At 39.8% G+C, this 22269-nt stretch overlaps 2 protein-coding genes across 5 annotated transcripts in view; both read right to left on the bottom strand.

Annotated features, from left to right (window-relative positions):
- The window catches only part of trappc9 (trafficking protein particle complex subunit 9), a 298975-nt gene extending 293979 nt beyond the window's left edge, over positions 1 to 4996 (bottom strand). For 2 of the 4 annotated variants that reach the window (XM_039820002.1, XM_039820003.1), the window contains exons 1-3: positions 4905 to 4996; positions 1354 to 1946; positions 1042 to 1071 (exon numbers count right to left, since the gene is read on the bottom strand). In XM_039820002.1, the coding sequence (XP_039675936.1) occupies positions 1042 to 1071; positions 1354 to 1934 (611 nt within the window). In that variant the 5' untranslated portion in view covers positions 1935 to 1946; positions 4905 to 4996. The remainder of the gene's footprint in view (positions 1 to 1041; positions 1072 to 1353; positions 1947 to 4904) is intronic. The other 2 variants (XM_039820005.1, XM_039820006.1) reach the window with 1 other exon arrangement.
- Positions 4997 to 6504: 1508 nt separating this feature from the next.
- Positions 6505 to 17303, bottom strand: sh3bgrl3 (SH3 domain binding glutamate-rich protein like 3). Its single transcript, XM_039820769.1, has 3 exons — positions 17167 to 17303; positions 11578 to 11745; positions 6505 to 9382 (listed from the first exon to the last, which is right to left on the bottom strand). Exons 1-3 carry the CDS (start codon positions 17209 to 17211, stop codon positions 9317 to 9319), a joined length of 279 nt encoding a protein of 92 aa, XP_039676703.1. The 5' UTR covers positions 17212 to 17303; the 3' UTR covers positions 6505 to 9316.
- Positions 17304 to 22269: the final 4966 nt, after the last annotated feature.

Below are 22269 nucleotides of genomic sequence, written 5' to 3'. Positions count from 1 at the left end.
TTCACAAAGAAATTGGTGTCCTTAAAAGGTCGGATTTTTCCTCATTTTGTTTTTAAATTAAGGCATTAAGATCAATTTCCAAAAGATGATTTTTTCATTTTTCTTTTTAGTCAACTTTAGCATGGGTGTGTAAACTTATGAGCACAACTGTATATGTGTTGGTCAGTTTGTCTTCTTGACAATCCCATTTTGCAGCAATAACACTTAAGTGAGATGAACAAATGAGATAAAATCTTTTTAGATATACAACGTTTGCTTTTTTTTTTTAAATTTGGGAAAAATTTGAAGTTGGAAAAACTTCAATGTATCGCAGAATATGGCAATATGTTTAAAAATCGCAATGATATGGTGTGATGATATGGTATCGGTATGAGGCCTCTGGTGACCCCCACCCCTAGTACATAGTGAAACCAGTGGCTGCCAGGAGAGGGGACACATTGGCAGCATTGAAGGAAGATTATATACACGATTTGTTGTAAATGCGCAAAAGCAGAGAAAAACATGGGTATGGTGCTTTAACTTCCCTCGGGAAGAACGTAAATTAGTAGCAGAGACAGAAAAAGTGGCTGCTGGGCCTCTGTGAACACCGTGTGGTCAACTGAATGTAACTTAGTAGTTTCCTTTACTGGGAACAGTGTCAAGATTGGCGATATAACGTGTGTACAACTACTGCAACAAGTTGTGTAGTATTGCATCACTTATGTTAATGGAGGTGTGATGAGCCTCGATTCATCTTCATGTAATTCAGGCCTTCTTTTAATTAAAGTGACTAGTGTTACTTCTAGACTATGTCGCTGACAGCGTGTATTCATACCACTGTTATTCTAACAGCTAAGGGGATGTTTTTGGCCCGTAGCATTAATGGAGCTTTTTCCGTAGGAGTTTGTGTCAAAATTGAAACCTGTTGAGGAGCGATGAGTTTGGCTTGGAGTCACGAGCAAATGCACAACAGCACCAAGGTCTGGCGGTTTCTTTCAGGGCAGAATTAAAGCTGATGGAATCGCTATCGGGTTAACTAAACTTATGAGTCTAACATCTCACCTTTTCACACCCAACAATAAACTCACAGGACAGTATGAAAGAAAAAAAGAAGAAAGACAAATAAACCAAGGTAAACAAACGAAAATGAACACAGCAAAAATCTAAAAAAAGGGACAGATTTTTGAGGAGGCAAGGCTGATGTAACAAGCAACTTTGCACAGAAACAATCGCACACTTGCAAGTAATGCAGTATATACAGTATATCGCATAAAGTGGCTGCAGTGGACATTAAAGCACTCCTTAACCAGCTTTTTAAATGTTAAAAGTGCTTTTGAAAAAGTGGTCATGGTGCAGAAAACCAAAACAACTCACCTGCTATCCGTGTCCAAACCCACAAAGTCCTTCTTCTCGAAGGGCACACAGAGCAGTGGGATCTTGTCGCCCGACTTGTCCGTGGCCCGGTCGAGCCGCTTGGACTCCAGAACAATAAATATCGACCCCACAAAGTCGTCCACTCGCTTCTCCACATCCGGGCAGTCTTCAAAGCTGGGGTAGAAGGCCACGTCCGTCCGCGGCTGCTCTGCAACGTCTCCCTGCAGCCCGAACACCAGCAAGCGCGAGTCGTACAGCGTGGAGCTGTACACCTCCTTCTGTCCGTGGAAGCGCTCGGCGGTCTGGGGCCACTCCTTGGCCGAGGCGCAGGTGGTGATGGAGATGAGGCCGACCACCTTGCGGTGCGTCTGGAAGTCTCCCCACTCGTTGTTTTCGGGCAGATAGTGGTGGCGGTAGCGGATGAGGAGGCGCTGCGAGTCTCTGATGCTCACCTGGCTCACGCTGGCGATGCGTTTGTAGATCTTGAAGAACTGGTCCTCGGGCACTATGCCAACGGGCTGGACCACCACTAGTACTGTCTGGTGGTCCTCGGCACATTGCATGTAGTCTGGGACGCTCATCTTCACATGTGGCTTCATGGGACAGAAAAAAAAACACATTTATTGGAGCAGATCATTATTACCACAATAACTTCTGTGCATCTCATTATCATAACTTAAGTTTTGATTTAACCCTTCCTAGGCCTGTCGCGATAGTCAATAAATCGAGTTATCGCACGATAAAAAAAAATGAGCTCGATAATTTTTCCGGCCGCGATAATTTCCATTTGCATGCTTGTTTGTTTTCCTCGTCTCTCTCTACCAAAGAGACTGGAGGACCACTCTCGGTTCCTTAGCGTAACGAGGAGTGAACCCTCTTGTCAGTCGCATGGTCTTTGTGGGGGGCGGGACTCAAGGCGGAGAGAGAACCAGAGACAGACAAACGCTAGTTGAGAGTTGGAGCAGGGTTTTCCGCAGCACTTTGCGAGTTAAGGCGCCGTCAAAAGAAAAGTATGTAGCGATATCACCCGTGTTACGGCGTCCCGTTTTCTCCCTTTCATTCCAAACCACACAGCTGACAACCTGCAGGTGGAGGCGGTGGAGCCGGACTTCGGACATACAGCCCGCTGTGGACTCCGTCAGTCTCGCAAGCGGTTTCAGGAAAGTGGCTGCATGTGTCCGACAATGCACAGAACATTAACGGTACAAGCCTACAGCTGTCCGCGGACACGGAGTGTGGAAAGTATGTCAGAGTTGCACCTGTTTGTGCGTGTGTGCTGTGTGTTGTGTGTCTCTGTGTGTCGGCCCCCCCACGGCTCAGACGAAGAAAATGAAGACTGAAAAACAGAACTATTTTGGTACATTTACTCGCCATGTGGCAGATAGTATATCTAATATATATTATTTAAATTTAATATTTAGAGTTAAATAATTGTAAAATGTAGTACAGAGTCTGTAGTCTGAGAACTTACGTGTCACAAACGACAATTCCACAACTGTACATCAGCGTGAAAGACGACATACTAAAGGATATCAAAGACATTGTGGATATTTAAAATGTCTTCCAGTTCCAGTGTTAAATATTCTTTAGTGTATTGATCTTTGAAAAGATGTACCTGTATTATTATGCCATTATCATTATATTAGATGCAAATGGTCTCTCAATGACAATATTATCGTTTATCGCAATAATTTCTGGGACAATTTATCGTCCAGCAAAATTTGTTATCGTGACAGGCCTAACCCTTCCTACATTTCTATAGAAAGCAGGGCTGGAACGATATGCTTTTGTCCCGATTCGATTCTTTTTAATGATACATGGGTGCCTTTGATATATATGGCGATTTTCATTTATTTCTTTCTTCTTTTCCTTCTTTAACAAAAAACAAAAGTTGAATGATGCAGTTCTAGAGACAATATACCATGGGACATTTAAAAAAAAAAATTGTTTTCTAAGAAGAAGAATGTACATCACAAGTCAGTCAGTCAGACTGATAATTACTACATTTTCCTGCTTTCCGTCCGTTTTGCTGGACAAGGATATGATGTAGTCGCCGTCAGCTGTACCGTATGAACACAAAATATTTAGGTCAATTGGTAAAAATAGATATTGGTTCTAGGGGGAAAAAAATCTATTTAAAAACTGTCGAAAAATCACGATACATACGATTTCCGATTTTTTTTTCATCCCTAATAGAAAGTAGTTCCAAAGATAAGTCTTCACAACCCAAATTCTCCAAATTAAGCAGGATACTGCTGTTGAATCTTTTAAATTCACATTTTCAATGCTATGAGCACCTCAAAAGGACTCTTTCACCACCATTGTATTGGGGTGGAGGTAGAATTTTTAGGGGTAAATATCTCAGAACCTAGGCACATATAATAAAAATAAAACGTCAGCATGAAGTATATAATTACAGTAGGTGAGAAAAATGGGGGGCAGCCCTATGTTCCCACAGCCCAATGGTCCCACAGACCTATGTTCCCACAATTCTACGAATTTTTTTTTTACTGACAATTAGGTCCTATGTTCCCACAGCCCTAGATGTTCCCACATTTCTAAGATTTTTCTTAAAATAAGGCCCTATGTTAGGGTAAGGGTTAGGGTTACATTCCATCTGTAGTCCATTGCTAATTGATAATAGGTTGGGTGTAATGGGCTACCAAATTGGGAGAAAGGGGGATACAAATTTATGAAAAAGGAATTGTGGGAACATAGGGCCTAATTTTGGAGAAAACAAATCTTAGAAATGTGGGAACATAGGGATGTGGGAACACAGGCACGCTCCCGAAAAATGTGTTTGTACGTTGGGTGCATTGGTCCTTTAACAGTAAAGCTTCTCATTAAAGAGAACAAAAGAACGCAGAGATACTAATATACTTTTACTTTATTCAACAATTAAATGACAAACCGAACCAAGTTGGCCCTTGGGTATTCCCTGTTAATGAACACTAACAAACATTAGCTGCGTTAGTGTTCAGTATGACGTGTACTCCAAAACAGCCTTTGACGTTTGAATGAAAAAGTGTTGCATGGAGTCATTGAAGTAAAACTGGATCCCAGCGACTCCTAAATAGTCAAAAAAAGAGAGAACTTTCTAACGTTAACTAAATGCAACCTTACCTGGCTTGCCCCGAAAAGCAGAGCCACAGCTGCTGCTGTCTTTGCTAACATAAACACCAAGCAGTGTCAGCTAACTAGCTAAATGTGGAAGCTGACAACATTATTACAGTGGTCAAATGTGACGAACACGAGGCATGTAAACTAAACAAAAGTCCTCGTGTCTTTAGCTTATATTTCGCTAATTTTATTTTAAAGAGAAATAGCTTACGTTAAGCTAGATATAATTGTTTTCAAAACATTTGTGTCAGCTAGCATAGCTTAGCTAGGCTTGCATAGCTGAGCTAGGCTAGCCTACGAATTGGTTGCTCATGCCAGTCACACAGTAACAACGCTGACTGAAATAACAAGGGTCATACATGCACATATCAGCTCGATTAGCTTCTTTTTTTTGTCTTTCACACCAATGCCTTAAATATATGTTTACTCACGTTGCCTGTAGCACTAGCAGTAACCTGTCAAGTGTTACAGCTTCCTTGTTTTGGACCAGTGTTTTTTTGCAACACTTAATGCTACCCAAGAGTGGAACATCCGGTGGCAATTTTCAAAATGAAACACTCACAAGACCAGTCTTGCAGCTAATCCAGCATGGAGTTATTAGATAAAATGAAAGATGAATATCTTTATCTGTGCCCCACACTCATATCCACATCACAAATATTTTCCCAGTGACAATCAACAGATTTGGGGAATATAATAAGCTAGTTATAGCCTATTATCATCATCATGTGTGGTAGGGAACGGTGCTTATCTGGGCAAATATGCTATTGTATTGGGTTGTTTCCACAGCATTTGCTATCCACACTTTAGTCAATATTATGCACATAATTGAGTTGAATTGCATGTTTGCATCGTATTCCTAGCACACAAGATGACGATTATATGCAAGTGTGTGGTTAATATGCCACGATGCTTTGCTTTTCTTTTGGAAATCAGGATCGTTGTTTCTTGCTTTATCTCGTTGTAGCTTGACTTCTTTTTTCTTCTTCGTCGCATAGATGTATCGTCGCCTTCTTCTTCGTCTTCTTCTTCTTCTTCTGCAAACGTGGAAGATGCTTTGGTAGAAGTGTAATTATGCGCATCGGTACCGTCTAGAGAACAAATGAGCTACTGCAACTGAGCAGAACCTTATGATTAAAGTGATTCTTCAAATGCTAACTTTGATTTCCTAATAACTGAAGAATGTGAATTTAAATTAACATATATGAATGACCTCATATTAGCCAATCATAGGAAACTAGTTGTTACACTAACAAACTAGGTCTGTGTGTACAAACTTGATGTCATATTTCAGCATGACATAGAACAGGGTTTCTCAAATGGGGGTACGTGTACCCCTAAGGGTACTTCGGAGGACTGTAAGATTTTTTTGCAAAATGTTTTTTTCAAAGTTTTTGTCACTTTTTTCGAAGTTTGTCACTTTTGGGAATTTTTTGTCACTTTTGTCGCCCTAGGGTTGCCTTCCCTCTTTCTACTGTGTTTTTATTACTATTTTCGACCTATTCTTGCCTTACTTCCTTCTTTCTACCATCTTTGTGCAAGTCTTTCCACTTTTTTCCATCAGCATTTAAATGTTTTCCAGGTCCAAGGCTGGTTGTTTAGTGAATCTATCGCTGACATCGCTGTATTGTTCCTCTTTATATAGACTTTTTTTCCTACCAAAAATTATTTGCGCTGACATAGAACACATTGTTATTAATAAAGTCAAGCTGACACGGAACATTGCTATGAATGTACTGACACTGCAGATCCAGAGTGTGGAAGATGTACTGCAAGTGTATTGGCAATCAGAATATTCCACTGACTTGCAAATTAGAAATCGACCCTCTTGTGTGTGAGCAAATGTCCCGTCACTATCCTGTTAAATTCCTCATTAGAATGAGGACTATTAATAGAAAATGACAGAACGGTATTTTAACTTTTTTTAAATTGGATCAGACTTTCAAGATGTCAGAGTTGATTTGGGCATAAGGTTTTAGATCAGTCCCATGGATGAATTGAATAAAAAAAATTTAAAAAAATTCAGACAGGTAGATTCAACTCCATTTTATTTATTTTTTCACCCATCAAATCACTTTCCACAATCTTCTTGGAAGACAACAGCATTTTATTCCCTATTTTCTTCTTTTTTGGCCCAGATGAATTGGTCCAAAAGCAAAGCAGGAGCTCAGAGAGAGAGAGAGACATGGAATGTCTAAAACATGATTCATAGTGAATATACATCAATAACAGGCAAAACATCTACAACCACTGACTCACAAAAACAGTGCACAAACATTGGATGTGAAGGCTGTGATCACTAGGGATCCCCAAACCGTAACAACACCATTTTGAAAGCAGGGGCATCTGACGGATGTAGCGGGTAAGAGAGAGAAACCATGTTGTTCTCAGTAAGTAAAAAATAAAATAAAAAACAAAGCAACCCAAAACATGGACATTGTATTTCAACTGAGATCAATCAACTGAATGAATGCACATACGTATAAAAGAGCAAATAAGTGAAGCCTTCATTTTTCCCCATGTGGTGAGGCTAGTAAGACTGAGTTAGGTCAATCTAAACACACCAGCTTTGACCTTTGGGTCTGTATTGAGAATAAGGCAGGGTTTCGGTGCATAGTCACATTACTGCATCTTCATGCCCAGGACAGTCGAAGCAACTGTAACACAAAATCAACAGGAGGCATGAAAAGCTACGTGGATGAAAAGATAGAAGATTCATATCTTTTCAGTCTAATAATATCCAATCCATCCAATACGATATACTCTCTTCTGAATGTTTGCCGTCCTTTTGCCCTGTCAGTCGACAATACAGAGTTGTACAGAGTAATACAGATTGGGGAAAAAAGTAGAAGATGGCAGGTAAGTGCTAATACTACAGTGAAAATCCAGCTGCAAAGCCAATTACAGAGATATAGATATATATACCATGTGAAATTATGAAATGTGTTCATTCTGCTCCACTAGCCGCTAAAATTGAGCAGCCAACTACTGAAATGTTCTACCACTGATCAGCAACCTTTTCATAAGTTTGGCCCATTGGTGAGACCATCGCCACATATCCAATGAGAGCGGTCGGTTTCCCAAATTAAACGTGTTCGGATACTAAACACCAGCAGGGCGGCCAGTACAACGGTCTAATGATTTTTAAGTAATTAGCTATTATTTTAACAGTTCAATCAGGTTTCCTTTCAATTACATTTCCTAACATGAAGGTAGAAATGTTTCCACACTGAAGGATATGTTGCTGGGGGAATACTGAATCCTTTTTTGTTGTTAGCCTAGAGCTGCAAAGATTAATCAAGAATCCATTAGCTGCCAACTGTTAAATTAATCGCAAACTATTTTCATAATCGAAGCGCTGATCAACATATTTTAACAGTTTTCTGACATTTATAGACCTAACGGCTAATTGATTAAATCGAGAAAATAATCAAAATGAAAATAATTGTTAGTTGCAGCCCTAGAATCTGCCTATTATATACCCACTATGTGTACATTTCCATTGCAGTATGTTAATCCCCCCCCCCCCCACATGTCCCTACAGGGGACTATTGCCAAAATATTCTTTAATTAGTGTGTGCCTTTTTTTTTTCTTCCAGTTTCGATAGATTTCACCAACATATCATCTGGCTTCATCTTTGGTAGACATTTCCACAACTTAGCCTAAAAGGGACCGTGTAGACTTTTTGACCACTGGGTCCCCGTTTTGTATTTATATCGCGCACACAGGCGATACACACACCTGCCACGCAGTTTCACAGATTGACCGTTGGGGGCAGTAATGCGCAAAGAAGAGTAGCAATATGTTCAAACAGATGAAGAGGAAGAGGACTGCACGCTAGCAAACATGGATGTGAACAACGCACCATTTACAATACATATTTTAGATTGTCTTTGGAAGGAAATGCACTCAAGACTTTTGGTAGACCTTAAGGACAATGCGTGTGAACGTAACTTTTTGTTTGTTTAAAAAATACAGGGCACTTTTAAATGTGTCACAGATGAGTAATAGTTAAAAGTAATTTGAATTTTTTATATTTGTCCAAAAATGTGTTTTAAGTTCTGGCTGCATTATCGTTCCTTAACAGAGGTCCGATGAGTGGCAGTGGGTTCCCACTTCAAAACCAAACCTTGTCTCATATATTGCATATTGGGACCAATGGACCAAAATTATTAAAAAAAAGCCGTGCCAAAAAAAGTCATATTTTAGCTGCTATAACTCATAATTAACTAGGTTTAAGGACATTACAGTCCTTGCTACGTCCCTGTGCATTTGCACTGTGAGGTACAAATAGTGTGCAGTCATGTACAACATGGGGAATTTAAAGGCTACAAAAACAAATAGACAACAAAGTAGTTAAGACTGAGAGTGATGACTGCGTGTTGGGTCTGCAAGAGGATCGGGAAGATTCTGGGTTGAAAGTTGTCATCCAGCAGATTAGTTTAATCTCCAGTGATCAAGTGGCAGCGGCTGAGATAAGTCGACCTAATTACCGCACATTTCGACACCTCCTTGATTCCTAGGGGACTATTAACACTAGTCTGCCAGACAGGGAAAAACGGTCTCAAAGAAATCAAAAAGGAAAAGAAGAGAATAAAAACATAATAAAACAGATTCTAGAGTCTAATGGTGCAGGCAGGGGGGGGGGGGGATGTGTGTCTTCTGATCAGTTAGATACAAGATATTTGGCATTCTTCATTATGGCATTGAAAGTGAATGGATACTGCCGGGGTGTAGAGAGAGAGAGACTGGATAAAAGGGGCCTCTATTACCACACAGGGTGGGTGGGTGGGTGGTTGAGGGAATGGGGTTAAGATGGAGAAGGACGCTCCTACGCCCTCCTCACGCCAGCTTCAGAAATTGGTCCAGTGTATCCGCTTCCACCGCCTCGGAAAACATTTCATAGTCCTGTGGAGAGGAGGAGGGTCCATCAGCAAACGAGAAAACAAAAAGACATTCTGATACCCCAGCTGGGTAGTCTCACAATTGTCAAACAATGCACCGAAATGCTTTAGGGAGCTAGGAAGGTATGGTGAACTGAGAGCTCAAACGGAGCTGCCACATATCCACTGAAACCGAGTTCATGGATTCATTTTTTTTTTTTTTTTAAATGACCTAGTTAAGGCAGCATGCCCGTCTTTCTTCAGGCGGCCGCCTAAGCTGCAAAGTGCTGCGGGAAACCCTGCGGTTTCAATTTCTGGGCACAAGATGGCCGGTGTCGTAACCCTTGTGTTGTCCACGACCATTTACAAAAGTTTTTATATCAGAAATATGGGTTTCTTACAACCAAATTGCCCGAAAACAATTTGGATGCATGCATGTACGTTGTATGGAACCCATACGTTGTTCGCAGGTAAAATGAATGATTACTTATATTGATTTTTGGGTGTTTTATTCAAATTTTATAGCATTTGAAAAACAATGCTTAAATGGTTTTAAAACAGTCTCCTGAATGAACTTTGACTTTCCGCGATTCCCTCAACATCCTCTGGTCTTGACTATTGGTCAAGATAAATCATAATTTCTGCTTTTTTTTACACCAAAAAAATTAGGTATAATGTCATTTAAATTAGGTTTATTGACCATGAATAAAAAAAAAAAAAAGTGTTGAAAAAGTGACAAAAACATTTTTAAAAGCACCCAACAGAATAAAAAAAAGCGCCAAAAAAATTCATTTTCAATTTTGACCCAGAAGGACAATACGTTTACCGTCAGCGGGAAGACAACACAAGGGTTAAAGCTATCGGTGTGAACACAGTTCTGAATCATGCCTGATGATGTGACATTTAAACCTGCAATAACTGGATTTGTTTTTTTTTGGGCCACTTGAGCATCGCCTTATCTCTCCATCCATCCCGCTCTAATTTCGCTCCGGTAACGCTCACACCAGGAGTTTGCGCAATTTTTGTTAATGGCAAAATATTTTGAAAGTATTGTGGTGCTGCAGAGATGTCCCGGCCTACAAATCCTATCCTACAGACTAAAGAAAAAAAATAATCTTTGTTTGGTACAGATCCTCGCAAAAATCACACTATAATCATTTTAATTTCTTTCAAGGTTAATCATTTTCAATGAAAATGAGAATAATGATACAAAAACGAACATTCCCTCCAATATCGTGAATCATATCGCAATATCAGTCAAAAATAATCGCAATTAGATATTTTCCTCATACCGTGCAGCCCTATGCCCGAGCCCGCCTCTGTGTTACTGCAGTGCCAGCAGTACATGCAGATAAACGGCGCTGGCCCTCATTGAAAAAATGTCAAATTAAAATGATTATGGTGTGATTTTTGCGAGGATTTAGTCCATTGGATACAATTTGTACGCTGCCCTCCTCTGATTTGGATATTGCACTAGTCCATATTGCGATTTCGAGAAAATTTGCAATTAATTGCGCAGCCCTATCGCCCTCCCTCAGGGGCAGGGGGCAGGGGACATGTAGCTCGTCATACGTTTCCCCAACGTATACGCGCCAATAAAAGAAAATAGAAATACACGAATACATTTAGGATTTAAACGAGTCTCGAAGCTTGAGTCAAGTCTGAAGTCTTTCGGGTCGAGTCGCAAGTCAAGTCTAAAGTCAGCCGTTTATGCGACTTGAGTCTGAGTCTCAGACTCGAGCCCCCATCTCTGGTCTGCAGTCTCGTGCTGAGCAGGTAGTGTACAGTTTTTACAGCTTTTTCTCTGAAAACAGCTGCCTGCTGGGGTCACATTCTTCCACTGACCAACAGGTGGTGGCTGGTTTTTGACAAGAACCCTTTTTTATTTTTTATTTTTTAACCAAGTGGTTATCAGAGAATTGTGAGCAAAATTTGCACAGAGCAGGACTTTTTACAGTTGTAATAGAAACCTGTAAGGGCTCTCTGGTGGACAATAACAGTGGCACAGTCTCTGTACTACCACAAACATGTAGTTGGCATTTCTAGAATCCATCTCTTGTTGGTTATCAGCTTCATTTAGGCTGATACTGATATACCTGTAATAATAAGGGTGAGTTACCGTAGGTGCCAGTTTAGAATATAAAATAACATTTTCGACTAATACAATAAAATACAAACAAATGACGTGCGTGTGTGCGTGGGTGTGTGCGCTTTCCTCACCCCACAGTACTGGTCTTCATTGAACAGCTGGGGAGGGACTGCCGAGGGGTTCCCTGCTTTGCTTCTCATTTCGTCCCGGAGCTCACCGCCCACAGAGATGTCGACCAGCTCGTACTGGATGCTTTTACTCTCGAGGATCCGAATCACCTCTGCCTGTTGAGACTTCACCTGAAAAACCACAGCGCCTATCAGAAAAACGGACTCGACCGACGTACAGAACCCACTAGAACCCGGTCACTTCATTAAAGCGCTCATATTATGCTCATTTTCAGGTTCATAACTGTATTTTAAGGTTTTACCAGAATAGGTTTACATGGTTTAATTTTCAAAAAACACCATATTATTGTTGTACTGCAGAGCTCTCTCTCACTGCTGCAGATCCTCTTTTCACCTGGTCTCTGTTTTAGCTACAGAGTGAGACCTCTTTTCTTCTTCTTCCTCTGTACTATCTTTGATTGCACTCGCACATGCGCAGTAGCACAGATGTAGAGCATGTCAGTTAGCTAACTCTAGAGACAGTAAAAGAAGGCCGTTTCTCCAACTTTGGTCAGTTACAAGGCAGGATTAGCTGGGAGACTTCTAAATGAGGGCGCACATGTAAGTAGTTCTTTTGTAGATTATGGTGAACTTGTGTGTGTTGTAGCAGTGCTTTGCTATTGAGAACGATGTAGCATGCTAGCGTTAGCATTAGCCGGCTAACGCTAGCATTAGCCGGCTAACGCTACGAGCTAACGGTTGTGGTTAGCCAGCTCATTTCGGACTGTGACGTCACAGTCCGAGGCCAATTTTGAACAGCTCACTAGTAGACTGAAGGCAGGACACATTCAGAAACCGTATCTCACTCGAAACAGCATGGATGGATTTTTTTCAAAGTTTGTGTGTGTGGAAGCACCAGAGACACAACATAACACCCCAAATCCCAGAAAAAGTGTTTTTTTCATAATATGGGCACTTTAAACCCTGCGCCATTATGGAAAATATATCATAATTACGATTATTTTGGTCAATATTGAAATCACGATTAATTAAAGCTTTAGTGCGTAACGTTTTGATATAAATGAACGTCCGTTATATTCATAGGACAGCTATGAAAAGGGGAGAGAGAGGGGGAAGACATGCAGGGAATCGTCACAGGTTGGACTGGATCCCTGGACCCTCGGCGTCGAGGCATAAACCTCTATATATATGTGCGCCTGCTCTACCAACTGAGCCATCATCATGTTTTTTTAATCCTCCGTGTCATCCTTGGCTACTAGCAACTGCGTGGAGAGAGGGGGGGGCGGGGGGGTGGTGGGTGCGCGGTCACAGAAGGCTTCTATCATGTGGACGCGCCAACAGTTTTCTTGTCATTACTTAGAATTCTTCATGGGGGCGACAGAGACTACACACTGTAGCTTTAATGCGAATTACTCATTGACTTTTGGAAAGAGGTTGCATTTATTGAACTTAAACGACAGTGAAACAGGTAAACAAATCGACAGCGAAAACACCTTCAACTGTGAAATCTCCCTTCATACTTTTCCTATTTGAACTTTACCTATTTGTTGTTGTTTTTTTTACATTCAGAACACAAGACAAAATAAGAGTTTACTTCGCTTTTCTCGATTATTCTGTTTTTGTGATCCTTAGGAGCTGAAATCACAATCGCGATTAAAATGGCTGTCATGCTGTTAGTGTGATAAATAATAAGTGCATGATGCTGTGATAAAAAAAAAGAAAAGAAAAAAACGATATGATTTAAGTATTTTTTTGAGGCTGTGTCTTTGAAAGGGCTTTCTCTGGCTTCTGGGTGATGATTAATAGAGCAAGTGGACGCTCAGCTATCTTTGTGGGCGACTGAGGAAGTTGGGAGTTTTTTTTTTGTAAAAGTGACCACACCTAAACCCAGCACCAACTGGAAACACCCAAGCTGGTATTTAGCCTAGTTGGTCACACACAGTTGTTGTAAGACGAGTGCCATGCCCTGAAGCTGAAAAGGGGAATTGCTTTTACAGACTCAGCAGTTCAAGTTATTGCATATTGACAAAGTAACAAAAACTGAATACACTACATAAAATATATATATATATATATATATATATATATATATATATATATATATATATATATATATATATATATATATATATATATTTTAAAAGCGCATAACAAAGAGGGATTTGTATTTAAGTGGGATTTATTCTTGAATGTGCTTTTGTTTCTTGGGCATGTTTACATTTTGGAATAGAAAGGATGTTCTTTCTATAGTCTAAATAACTAAAACCACTAAAGCTATATGAGAAATGTGAGAATAAAACATTAAGAGGACAAAATAATATGGCTGCGCAGCAGGTGTTGAAGCCGGCAGAAAGACTGGTGTCAGTGGCATGTAACCAATCAAAATCTCCATTTAAAAAGTGCCCATATTATGAAAAAACTAAAAACAAAAATCACTTTTCTGGGATTTGGGGTATTATTTTGGGTCTCTGGTGCTTCCACACACATTCAAACTTTGAAAAAAAATCCATCCATGGTGTTCTGAGTGAGATACGGTTTCTGAATATGTCCTGCCTTCAGTCTCTGGGTGAGCTGGTCAAAATCTGCACGGCTTTCTATGTCACCGTAACTGTTAGCACGCTAGCGCTAGCATGCTAAATGGCAAAACACTGCTACAACACACACACAAATTCACCCTAATCTACAAAATAAAAAATTGTATAGACAGGGCTCCAGAATAACTTTTTGCCTTGGTTGCACTGGTGTGCGTAACTTTTTTTATTTAGGTGAACCAGCACAAAATTTAGGTGCACCCTAATTTTTCCTCGCATCGCCGTTAACACTGAATGGCGATACGCGATATATAGCTCTGTATTTTTTTTTACAAAGTGGGCTAAATGTTCAGTTTTAAGTCAAAGCCACTTTTCACAAGCTCATTTATTAAAACAGATTGTGATTAAAATAAAATGCAAAGACAGGGTTTCCTTTACCAGCTTGAAAATATACAGCTGCAACACATGTAAATGAAAGTTATCTGAAATAAATAGCCTAGGAGAGATAGATAGATAGATAGATAGATAGATAGATAGATAGATAGATAGATAGATAGATAGATAGATAGATAGATGAGAAAGCTCCTTCACTTGTTTTCAACAACAATAACAGACAGATTAAAAGAGAAAGAGGACACCTGGATAGCTCAGGTAATGGTAATGGTCATGGTAAATATAGAGGTTCAACTCCGACCTGCAGCCCTTTCCTACATGTCATTCCCCCCCTTTCTCTCCCCTTTCATGTCTTCAGCTTTCCTATCAAAAAAAAAAAAAAAAAATTAAAAAAAAAAAAAAAAAAAACAAAAAAAAAAAAAAAAAAAAAAAAAAAAAAAAAAAAAAATCCCGAAAGACAGGGGGAGTGCGATGGACTGAAGCATATGCTACTCAGAGAGTGACGGCTGACTCATTAGCGGCGTTACACCTGTCTTGTGTAGGCTATGAAATGTCTGGATCGTCACTGCGCTGCATTTTTATGAACTATGATCCAGCAGGCTCCGTCACGCTATTACTCAACCAACTGAAGTTAGTTGCATTTAATAACTTCTAATGTGTTTTTCACCGTGGCGGCCGCAATAACAGAGTTACCAGCGGAAACACTGGTACCAATACAGGTTTCCCTCTTATACTTAACAATATACAGCTCTCATACTTAACAATATACAGCTGTGTTAATAACAAAACTGTAGACAAATGTCAGCAGTTTGGACCGGCGGCGCTACGTCTCTCCATGTTGCAGGGGAGCCATTAAACCATATCGATATAAACGACATCGCTTCGCTCATGGAGAGGCAGAGGATGTGAGGACGTTAGGTGCACCGGTGCGACCTAGGAAAAATCTTAGTCGCACCCTTACAAATTTTGGTTGCATTTGCGACCAAATTGGTCGCACTCTAGAGCCCTGATAGAACTACTTCCATGTCCCTGTTCTGCAGGGTGAAAAGAGGAGCTGCAGCAATGTGCAGTACAACAAAAACATGGTGTTTTTTGAAAATTAAACCATGTAAGCGTATTCTGATATAATCTCAAATAGGGCTGGGCGATATGGAGAAAATCAAATATGATATTTTTGACCAAATACCTCGATATCGATACTGCAACGATATTGTAGTGTTGACTATTGGTGCTTTCACAAAATATTTACACAATGAGATTTTTGATAAATAATCATCAGTAATGTGGATATAATGACTAAGTGGGTAAATAATAGAACACTTAGAACAGTCTGGTAAGTTCAGAAAATTACACCACTTTACTGTAATGCAGCCTTTAAAACCAGGAAAAGACACCACATATGCCATATTACGATATCCAAAATTTAAGTCGACATCTAGTCTTCTATCACGATATCGATATAATATCGATATAATATCGATATATTGCCCAGCTCTAACCTCAAATTACAATTATGAACCTGAAAATGAGCATAATATGGCCACTTTAAAATGTTTTTATTTCCCAGTGCTTTGCCATACACTGTTTTTCCACAGTGCTGTAAAAAAAATTACTCCAACAAGGGATGTTGTGTTCAACAACATCAGTTTATTGAGGTCTGCAGACAGTCTGGATGCTGTTCCAATTGATTCACTCTAAATATATTCTATGGAATGTAGCAAAACTCCATTACAAAGTCAAACCATTTAAGAGTATCCTGCGGATAGAAATAACACAAACAGCAAAGGATTTACTTTTCCTGAAGGACAGGGTCCACTGGTCAATTCGGCGGACATGTAAGCTACCAGGCACGCTCTTACTTAAGTTAATTTTCAGATTTTAGTACTGGGTCCTCATGCTCGCTTAGCCTACCACCCACCTAACGTTACAGTAACGTTAGGTGGAACAAGACTGAGCAGGTGTGCTAACGCTACTTACAAAAGATGAAATTCCCATTAAAACAATTGTTAAGTACATTTGATAAAAGCAGAAACAATAAATAAATATGTTAAGTAAAAAGCCATAACAATACAAATCTAAATTTGCTACAACCATAAACTGACAGATTTTTTCATTAAGTTTGGCGTACAGTTCTCCGTACAGGAAACGGATACATATGGTCGCTACAGTAAGCTATTCCGGGCCAGCCTTAATGTACAATAAAATGACACTATAGTAGTGTTACTGTTTAGGATAAGTAATACGTATTCATATTTTGAGGAGACATTTCTGCACAAATAGCTAGCCAAACATGCTTGATAAAAAAAAACAAAAAAAAACACCTTCCCTCTAACGTACCAAGTTTACGAAAACAAGGTGGAACCATGCATCCTGAATCGTCTTTGCAAGTCATTTGTGTTTTATTTGTGTTACATTTACAACTGATAACTTTAATCTCCATTAAGCCTACAACTTGACAATGATGCTGACGTTACGATAATGATATAAATGGGCGCTGAGTAGCATAGGCCCACTGCAACGTTAGTCAGGAGGAAGCGGTTACTGATAGGGTGCTGGGTGTGTCTGTTGTCTGTGTGTGTGTGTGGACAGAGCATTGTTAGCTGCTGCCACCGGAGCTCAAAACACAAATATGACGTTAAGTTCGTGAAATTACGGTCACTTGACTCACCGTCCGCGATGCAGTAACGGTGGTGTAGTACAGTTTGATTCCCATTGCTGCAGGTCCTCCGCTCCTTTTGTGTATCAGCTTGCGGGTAGCTTTCACTCGCTTGCGTCAAGCTGAAAAGTTATCGACTTAAACCTAAGGAAGTTTGACCGTGTTTTCAAAATAAAAGACATACATTTTCTTGCATTCGGATACACTTTTATGCACCAATTTACGGTGGGAATACCTTTATTTAGCCTATGTGAAGAAGAAAAACACAGATGTCAAAATATATCAAAAATATAATGGAAAGTATGTTGTTGCGTGTCATTGGTCATTTTAAGTGGGGTATATGGAAATCCTGGAGCTTTCTTAGTGTGTATACCTGCATATCACATAAGACTACACCACTGAACTTAACATGTCAATATACTCATGGCCAGACTAATCTGTTTCAGGGCCTAGATGATAGGTTCACATGTTGTCTAAATATGATCACATATAGCCTATGTATATTGAAAGTTACTGATATATAATTAGTAGCTGTAATCATTCCTCCATTTATACTGGCCAGGAAGAGAGCCCTTAATCAATGCAATTCCAGTGTAAAACATTCTGGATACAATATGCAGCCCTTGTTCTGTTTAAAAATGCATTATCCTTTGTAAAGTTAGGCCAAAGCTAACTTCAGCAGTCTGAAGAAGTCAAATCAAGTGAGTGTCTTTCAAATTTAGTCTTTTCATACAAAAAAGTATGTAACTCTGGAACATACCCACAAGATCTTATTAACCTGGACTGCCAGAGCCTCATATTAGGCTTAACATAAAATGCATTTTTGCAGAAAAACAAGGATTTTGTCCCCTATCCTATAAATTGACATAGCACATAACTAAACAAAGGTACTTAAATTACCAAAAACACATGGTCATACAATGAAAATGGTGCTTCTGGGGGACACTTGGGGGTCAGGGGTCTTGGGGCAATTGCTCATTTTGCCCCTTTTATAAACCATCTTCTAGTTATAATAACTAATAAGCACAGAGATCTAGAGCTGATACAATTAGTTGTTCAAGTGCTAAGCTGATCAAGACGAATAGCTTATACAATTAGTTCTGATGATCAATTTAATTGTTTAAGTAACTTCAAGTTCAAATGCTACACATTCCCCAGTTCCAGCATCGCAGCTGTGAGGATGTCCTAGTCTTATGTGACAGCAAACAATTATTTGGGGGTTTTGGACATTTCATCAGACAAATCTTCTGACAAAACATTCATTGATAAAATAATTGGCAGGTTAATCAACAATGAAAATAATTCACATCAGGTGATCATCAGTTTAGACTTTGGGCATGGACATCCTCTTTTGACATGTCAATACAATAAATGTTCAATATTGGAAACGATGACAGGAAATAAATTGTTGCATTCTGGTGAACTTGACTCTACTCTGCCTCCATGCTGAGAACCACTGTAGTGGCTGCACAGTTTAAAGAGACAGTGCAGAACTTTATTCATATTTGAATTTGTTGCTTTTGTAATCATATTGTATTTACCCCTAGATCAAGCTGTAATATCCCTGTCATTTACACTTTGTATGCCTCTTGTCCATCTCTTTATTGTACCATTCCTACTTCTCTTCTTTCCTTTACTCCTCCTTAGACACTAGCCCCCTTTTTTTGCCTCTCTATGTCATTGTTTTGTTTCCGCTTTATTCCTCTTTCAGAGAATTGCAGACTCACTTACTCACTTACGCACTCTCACACACACACACACACACACACACACACACACACACACACACACACACACACAGGTCCCTCTGGTCTCTCTCAAATAAGCAGTGTCTCTTATAGGTAACTGTATCTGGCTTACCTCAATTGATTCATTGTAGGCAGCCACATTTGTGTGTGTGTGTGTGTGTGTGTGTGTGTGTGTGTGTGTGTGTGTGTGTGTGTGTGTGTGCGTGTGAACACGTTTCAGACTAAAGACTACTTCATTGGGAACTGTTTGTCTAATTGGGGACAAAAGCTGTGTTCCCATTTGGACAAAAACAAGTTGATTTTTGGGTCATCGGTTAAAGTTAGGGTTAGGAAAGCAGTGGGTAGGGTTAAAGTAAGTCTCCAGGAAATTAATTTATGTGTATGTAATGTCCCCAAAAGTAGGTCAAGTAAACATTCACATGCATGTCTGTGCGTGCGTGTGGCATGTGTGAAAGCAGTTTGTGTGTTAAAAGCCAAAGGGTCTTTGAAATGCACGTCTATATAGTTCGTGATATGACAAACATCACTCTATCTCATCTCTGCATAAAATATTTTGATTCACATGGTAGAGCTTTATGGTAAATCATGAAAACAGCAGCCAATATAAAATCTGCCTGTAAAAATGTAACTTATAAATAAATAAATAAACGTGTTATTGGGTTTGTTGATTGAAAGCTGCTCCAACATTTCTGAAATTATTTTCTCCAGTTATTTTGGATGGTTTCCTGAACTTGCACATATACGGTATATTCATTTAAGTTAAAAGCAGATTATTTACTTTGTAGCACATTTCTTCTGCTGCTTTGTTGACAGTGAATAGTGAATTGTATGTTCTCACAAAGTAAATATTGCACAAACATTTCTAAACCAGACAGTGTATGTGTGTTTGCTGTATTATGGTTGTCTGAGCTACTGGATGCCTAAAATTGTTATTATTATCATCTATCTATCTATCTATCTATCTATCTATCTATCTATCTATCTATCTATCTATCTATCTATCTATCTATCTACTATCTATCTATCTATCTATCTATCTATCTATCTAACCCTGTCTGAATTCATTATTGATCTCATTCTGGCATGTATTTGCCCCTGGTTTTGACACAGTTAGCTTTCTGGCATACTGAACTTTTCTCCCAATTTCAGTTGGTCACTAAATATGTAAGGTGTCTGTACCAACTTTTGAAGCAATCCATCTAATAGTTGCCGGGACATTTCACCAAAACCCACGAATTCAACCTCTTGTGGCCCTAGAGAAACAGTCCAGTGATCGCCAAAGTAGGATAAGTCGTCTGGGAAACATGATTATCTGTCAAACATTTTATGCCAATCTATCCATTAGATGTTGAATTGTTTCACTGGATAACTAAAGTGGTTAAGAATCTAGGCACCATGGATATCTCTACCAAATGTCATGGCCATCCATATAATAGTCTAGCTTGGTCGTACCAGACTCTGGTCCATTAGCCTGGTCCTACCAGACTCTGGTCCATTTCATTTGTACAGAGAGTCTGGCCACTCTCCATTGACAAGTGTTAACTTCCTTGAAGGCGGATACTCTGTTGAAGTTTAAAACTACTGGATCTGCCCAGAGCCACTCTGGATCTGCCATAACCAATCGCTAACGCTTGGTCGTGACCTCGGCTTAGCATCGCTAGTGTTCGCCTTAGCCAACTCCTTCACTAACGGAGTTATAGTTATAAAATCTAACTTTTCCTGAACCCCGTGGGGAGGAGGGCCACAACATCATGGCCACCAACACAACTCAGCAAAGACTGTTCTTGCTCGGGCTTTAACTTCTGGATATTCGGCGGCTTTGCCACAACGGACAGAATGGCTTCGCTCGCATCTTTCTCCATCTTTCTCCATCTTTCTCCATCTTTCCCATCTTTTCTCTCTCTCTCTACGGAACTACAACTCAAACTAGCGCACAACCTCAACGTCATCGTTCTCAGCCACTCCCTCTGTTCGCTGATTGGACAGGTAAAGATTGGCCGGAAAAAGCACGCGAATATACCGCAAACCCAGACAACGTACTGAAGGAAAATGAAAATTGAGCGGAAGTGCGTAGGAGGGCGGAGCCTTGATATCCAAAATATCAACCTCACGGTGGTGCTTGAGGAAAAGTAAGGGGATCACCAGAGTCAACAGGCCTTATTATCTAGGGACAATAAATGGATGGACAACATTTTATTGCAATTCATGCAATAGCCCAAAGTGTTGGAGCAACATACTGACAATTGGCTAAAACACTGAGTGTAACCTTGATGACTGCTTATGGCACAATTACAATATGTATCCACAAGCTCCTCTGAAATGTATTAAATAAAACATTTTGTTAGCTGCCTATCCTTCCAAAGAACCCTTCACTGTCAGGGACATACGATAAATAAGGAAGTGGGGTGTTTAGTATTGCTCAAGGAAACTTCAACACATGGCTGCCAAGGGGATACAATCTGGGATTGTCTGGTTCTGGTACACTCTGTCTAACCACTAGACCACCCAGCAACAGTAAATAGCTTGAAATAACCCAGACTCCCCAAATTGTAATTATCAATGACATTTATGTTTAAGAGGAAATACAAGAAGATCATACTTTGACATGAACAAATCAGCTGTGCATCATTGCTTGCTATAAAATATTTTGAGCCCCATTAAGTCCAATGAGCAGTGATGAAATGTTATTGGGAATTTATCACAAGGGAAGCAGGCTGGCCCCTTCCATTGTGAGTCAGATGGGAGGAATGTGGGAGAGAGTCCAACAGTGCCATTATTCAGCAGATTCAGGGTTTTAAGTGAGTAACTGAGCCGTGCAGGATGGACCAGTACACACACACACACACTAAGACTGGAGCCTTCTGCAGAGCCAGCCAGGAGGGTCAATATATCTGAGTGGAGGTTTGCATCAGAGGAAGAAGAAAGCCAATTCTGCTCATGGCATGAGAAAATAAATCAGTTCTTTCTGCTAATGTGTTTACCTCAAATACATGTACATTCATCTACACTTGGGGGATCCTATCTCTAAGACTTTTCTTTTTCTTTGAATGGTTTATAGAATTTGGTCATGGATTACAAAAGTCTTTGATGCCAGGGAGGGCAAGGTGATAATATGATCACAAGAGAGAAGTGTAACCATAGAAGAAACCATGAAATGTCTATGATGCCCTTATAAAAATTGGTTGTTACAACAGCAAATACTTACAGAATATAACAAAGAGTTAAAAAGTGCTGTAGGTAGGATTGTGAAGATCCAGGACTTAGCCAAAAAATTACAACTTCTCAGTTCCTCCCCCCTTTCTACTGAAGCCCAAAATGGTCTCCTAAGCCTCTCCCCCGACAAGGGAGAATGAATGCGTGTGCCCGA

The sequence above is a fragment of the Perca fluviatilis genome, chromosome 13 (genome assembly GCF_010015445.1).
Source record: "Perca fluviatilis chromosome 13, GENO_Pfluv_1.0, whole genome shotgun sequence".
NCBI classification, from domain to species: domain Eukaryota; kingdom Metazoa; phylum Chordata; class Actinopteri; order Perciformes; family Percidae; genus Perca; species Perca fluviatilis.
Note: the sequence above shows the minus strand (reverse complement) of the source record. Positions and strands in the feature narration are given on the sequence as shown.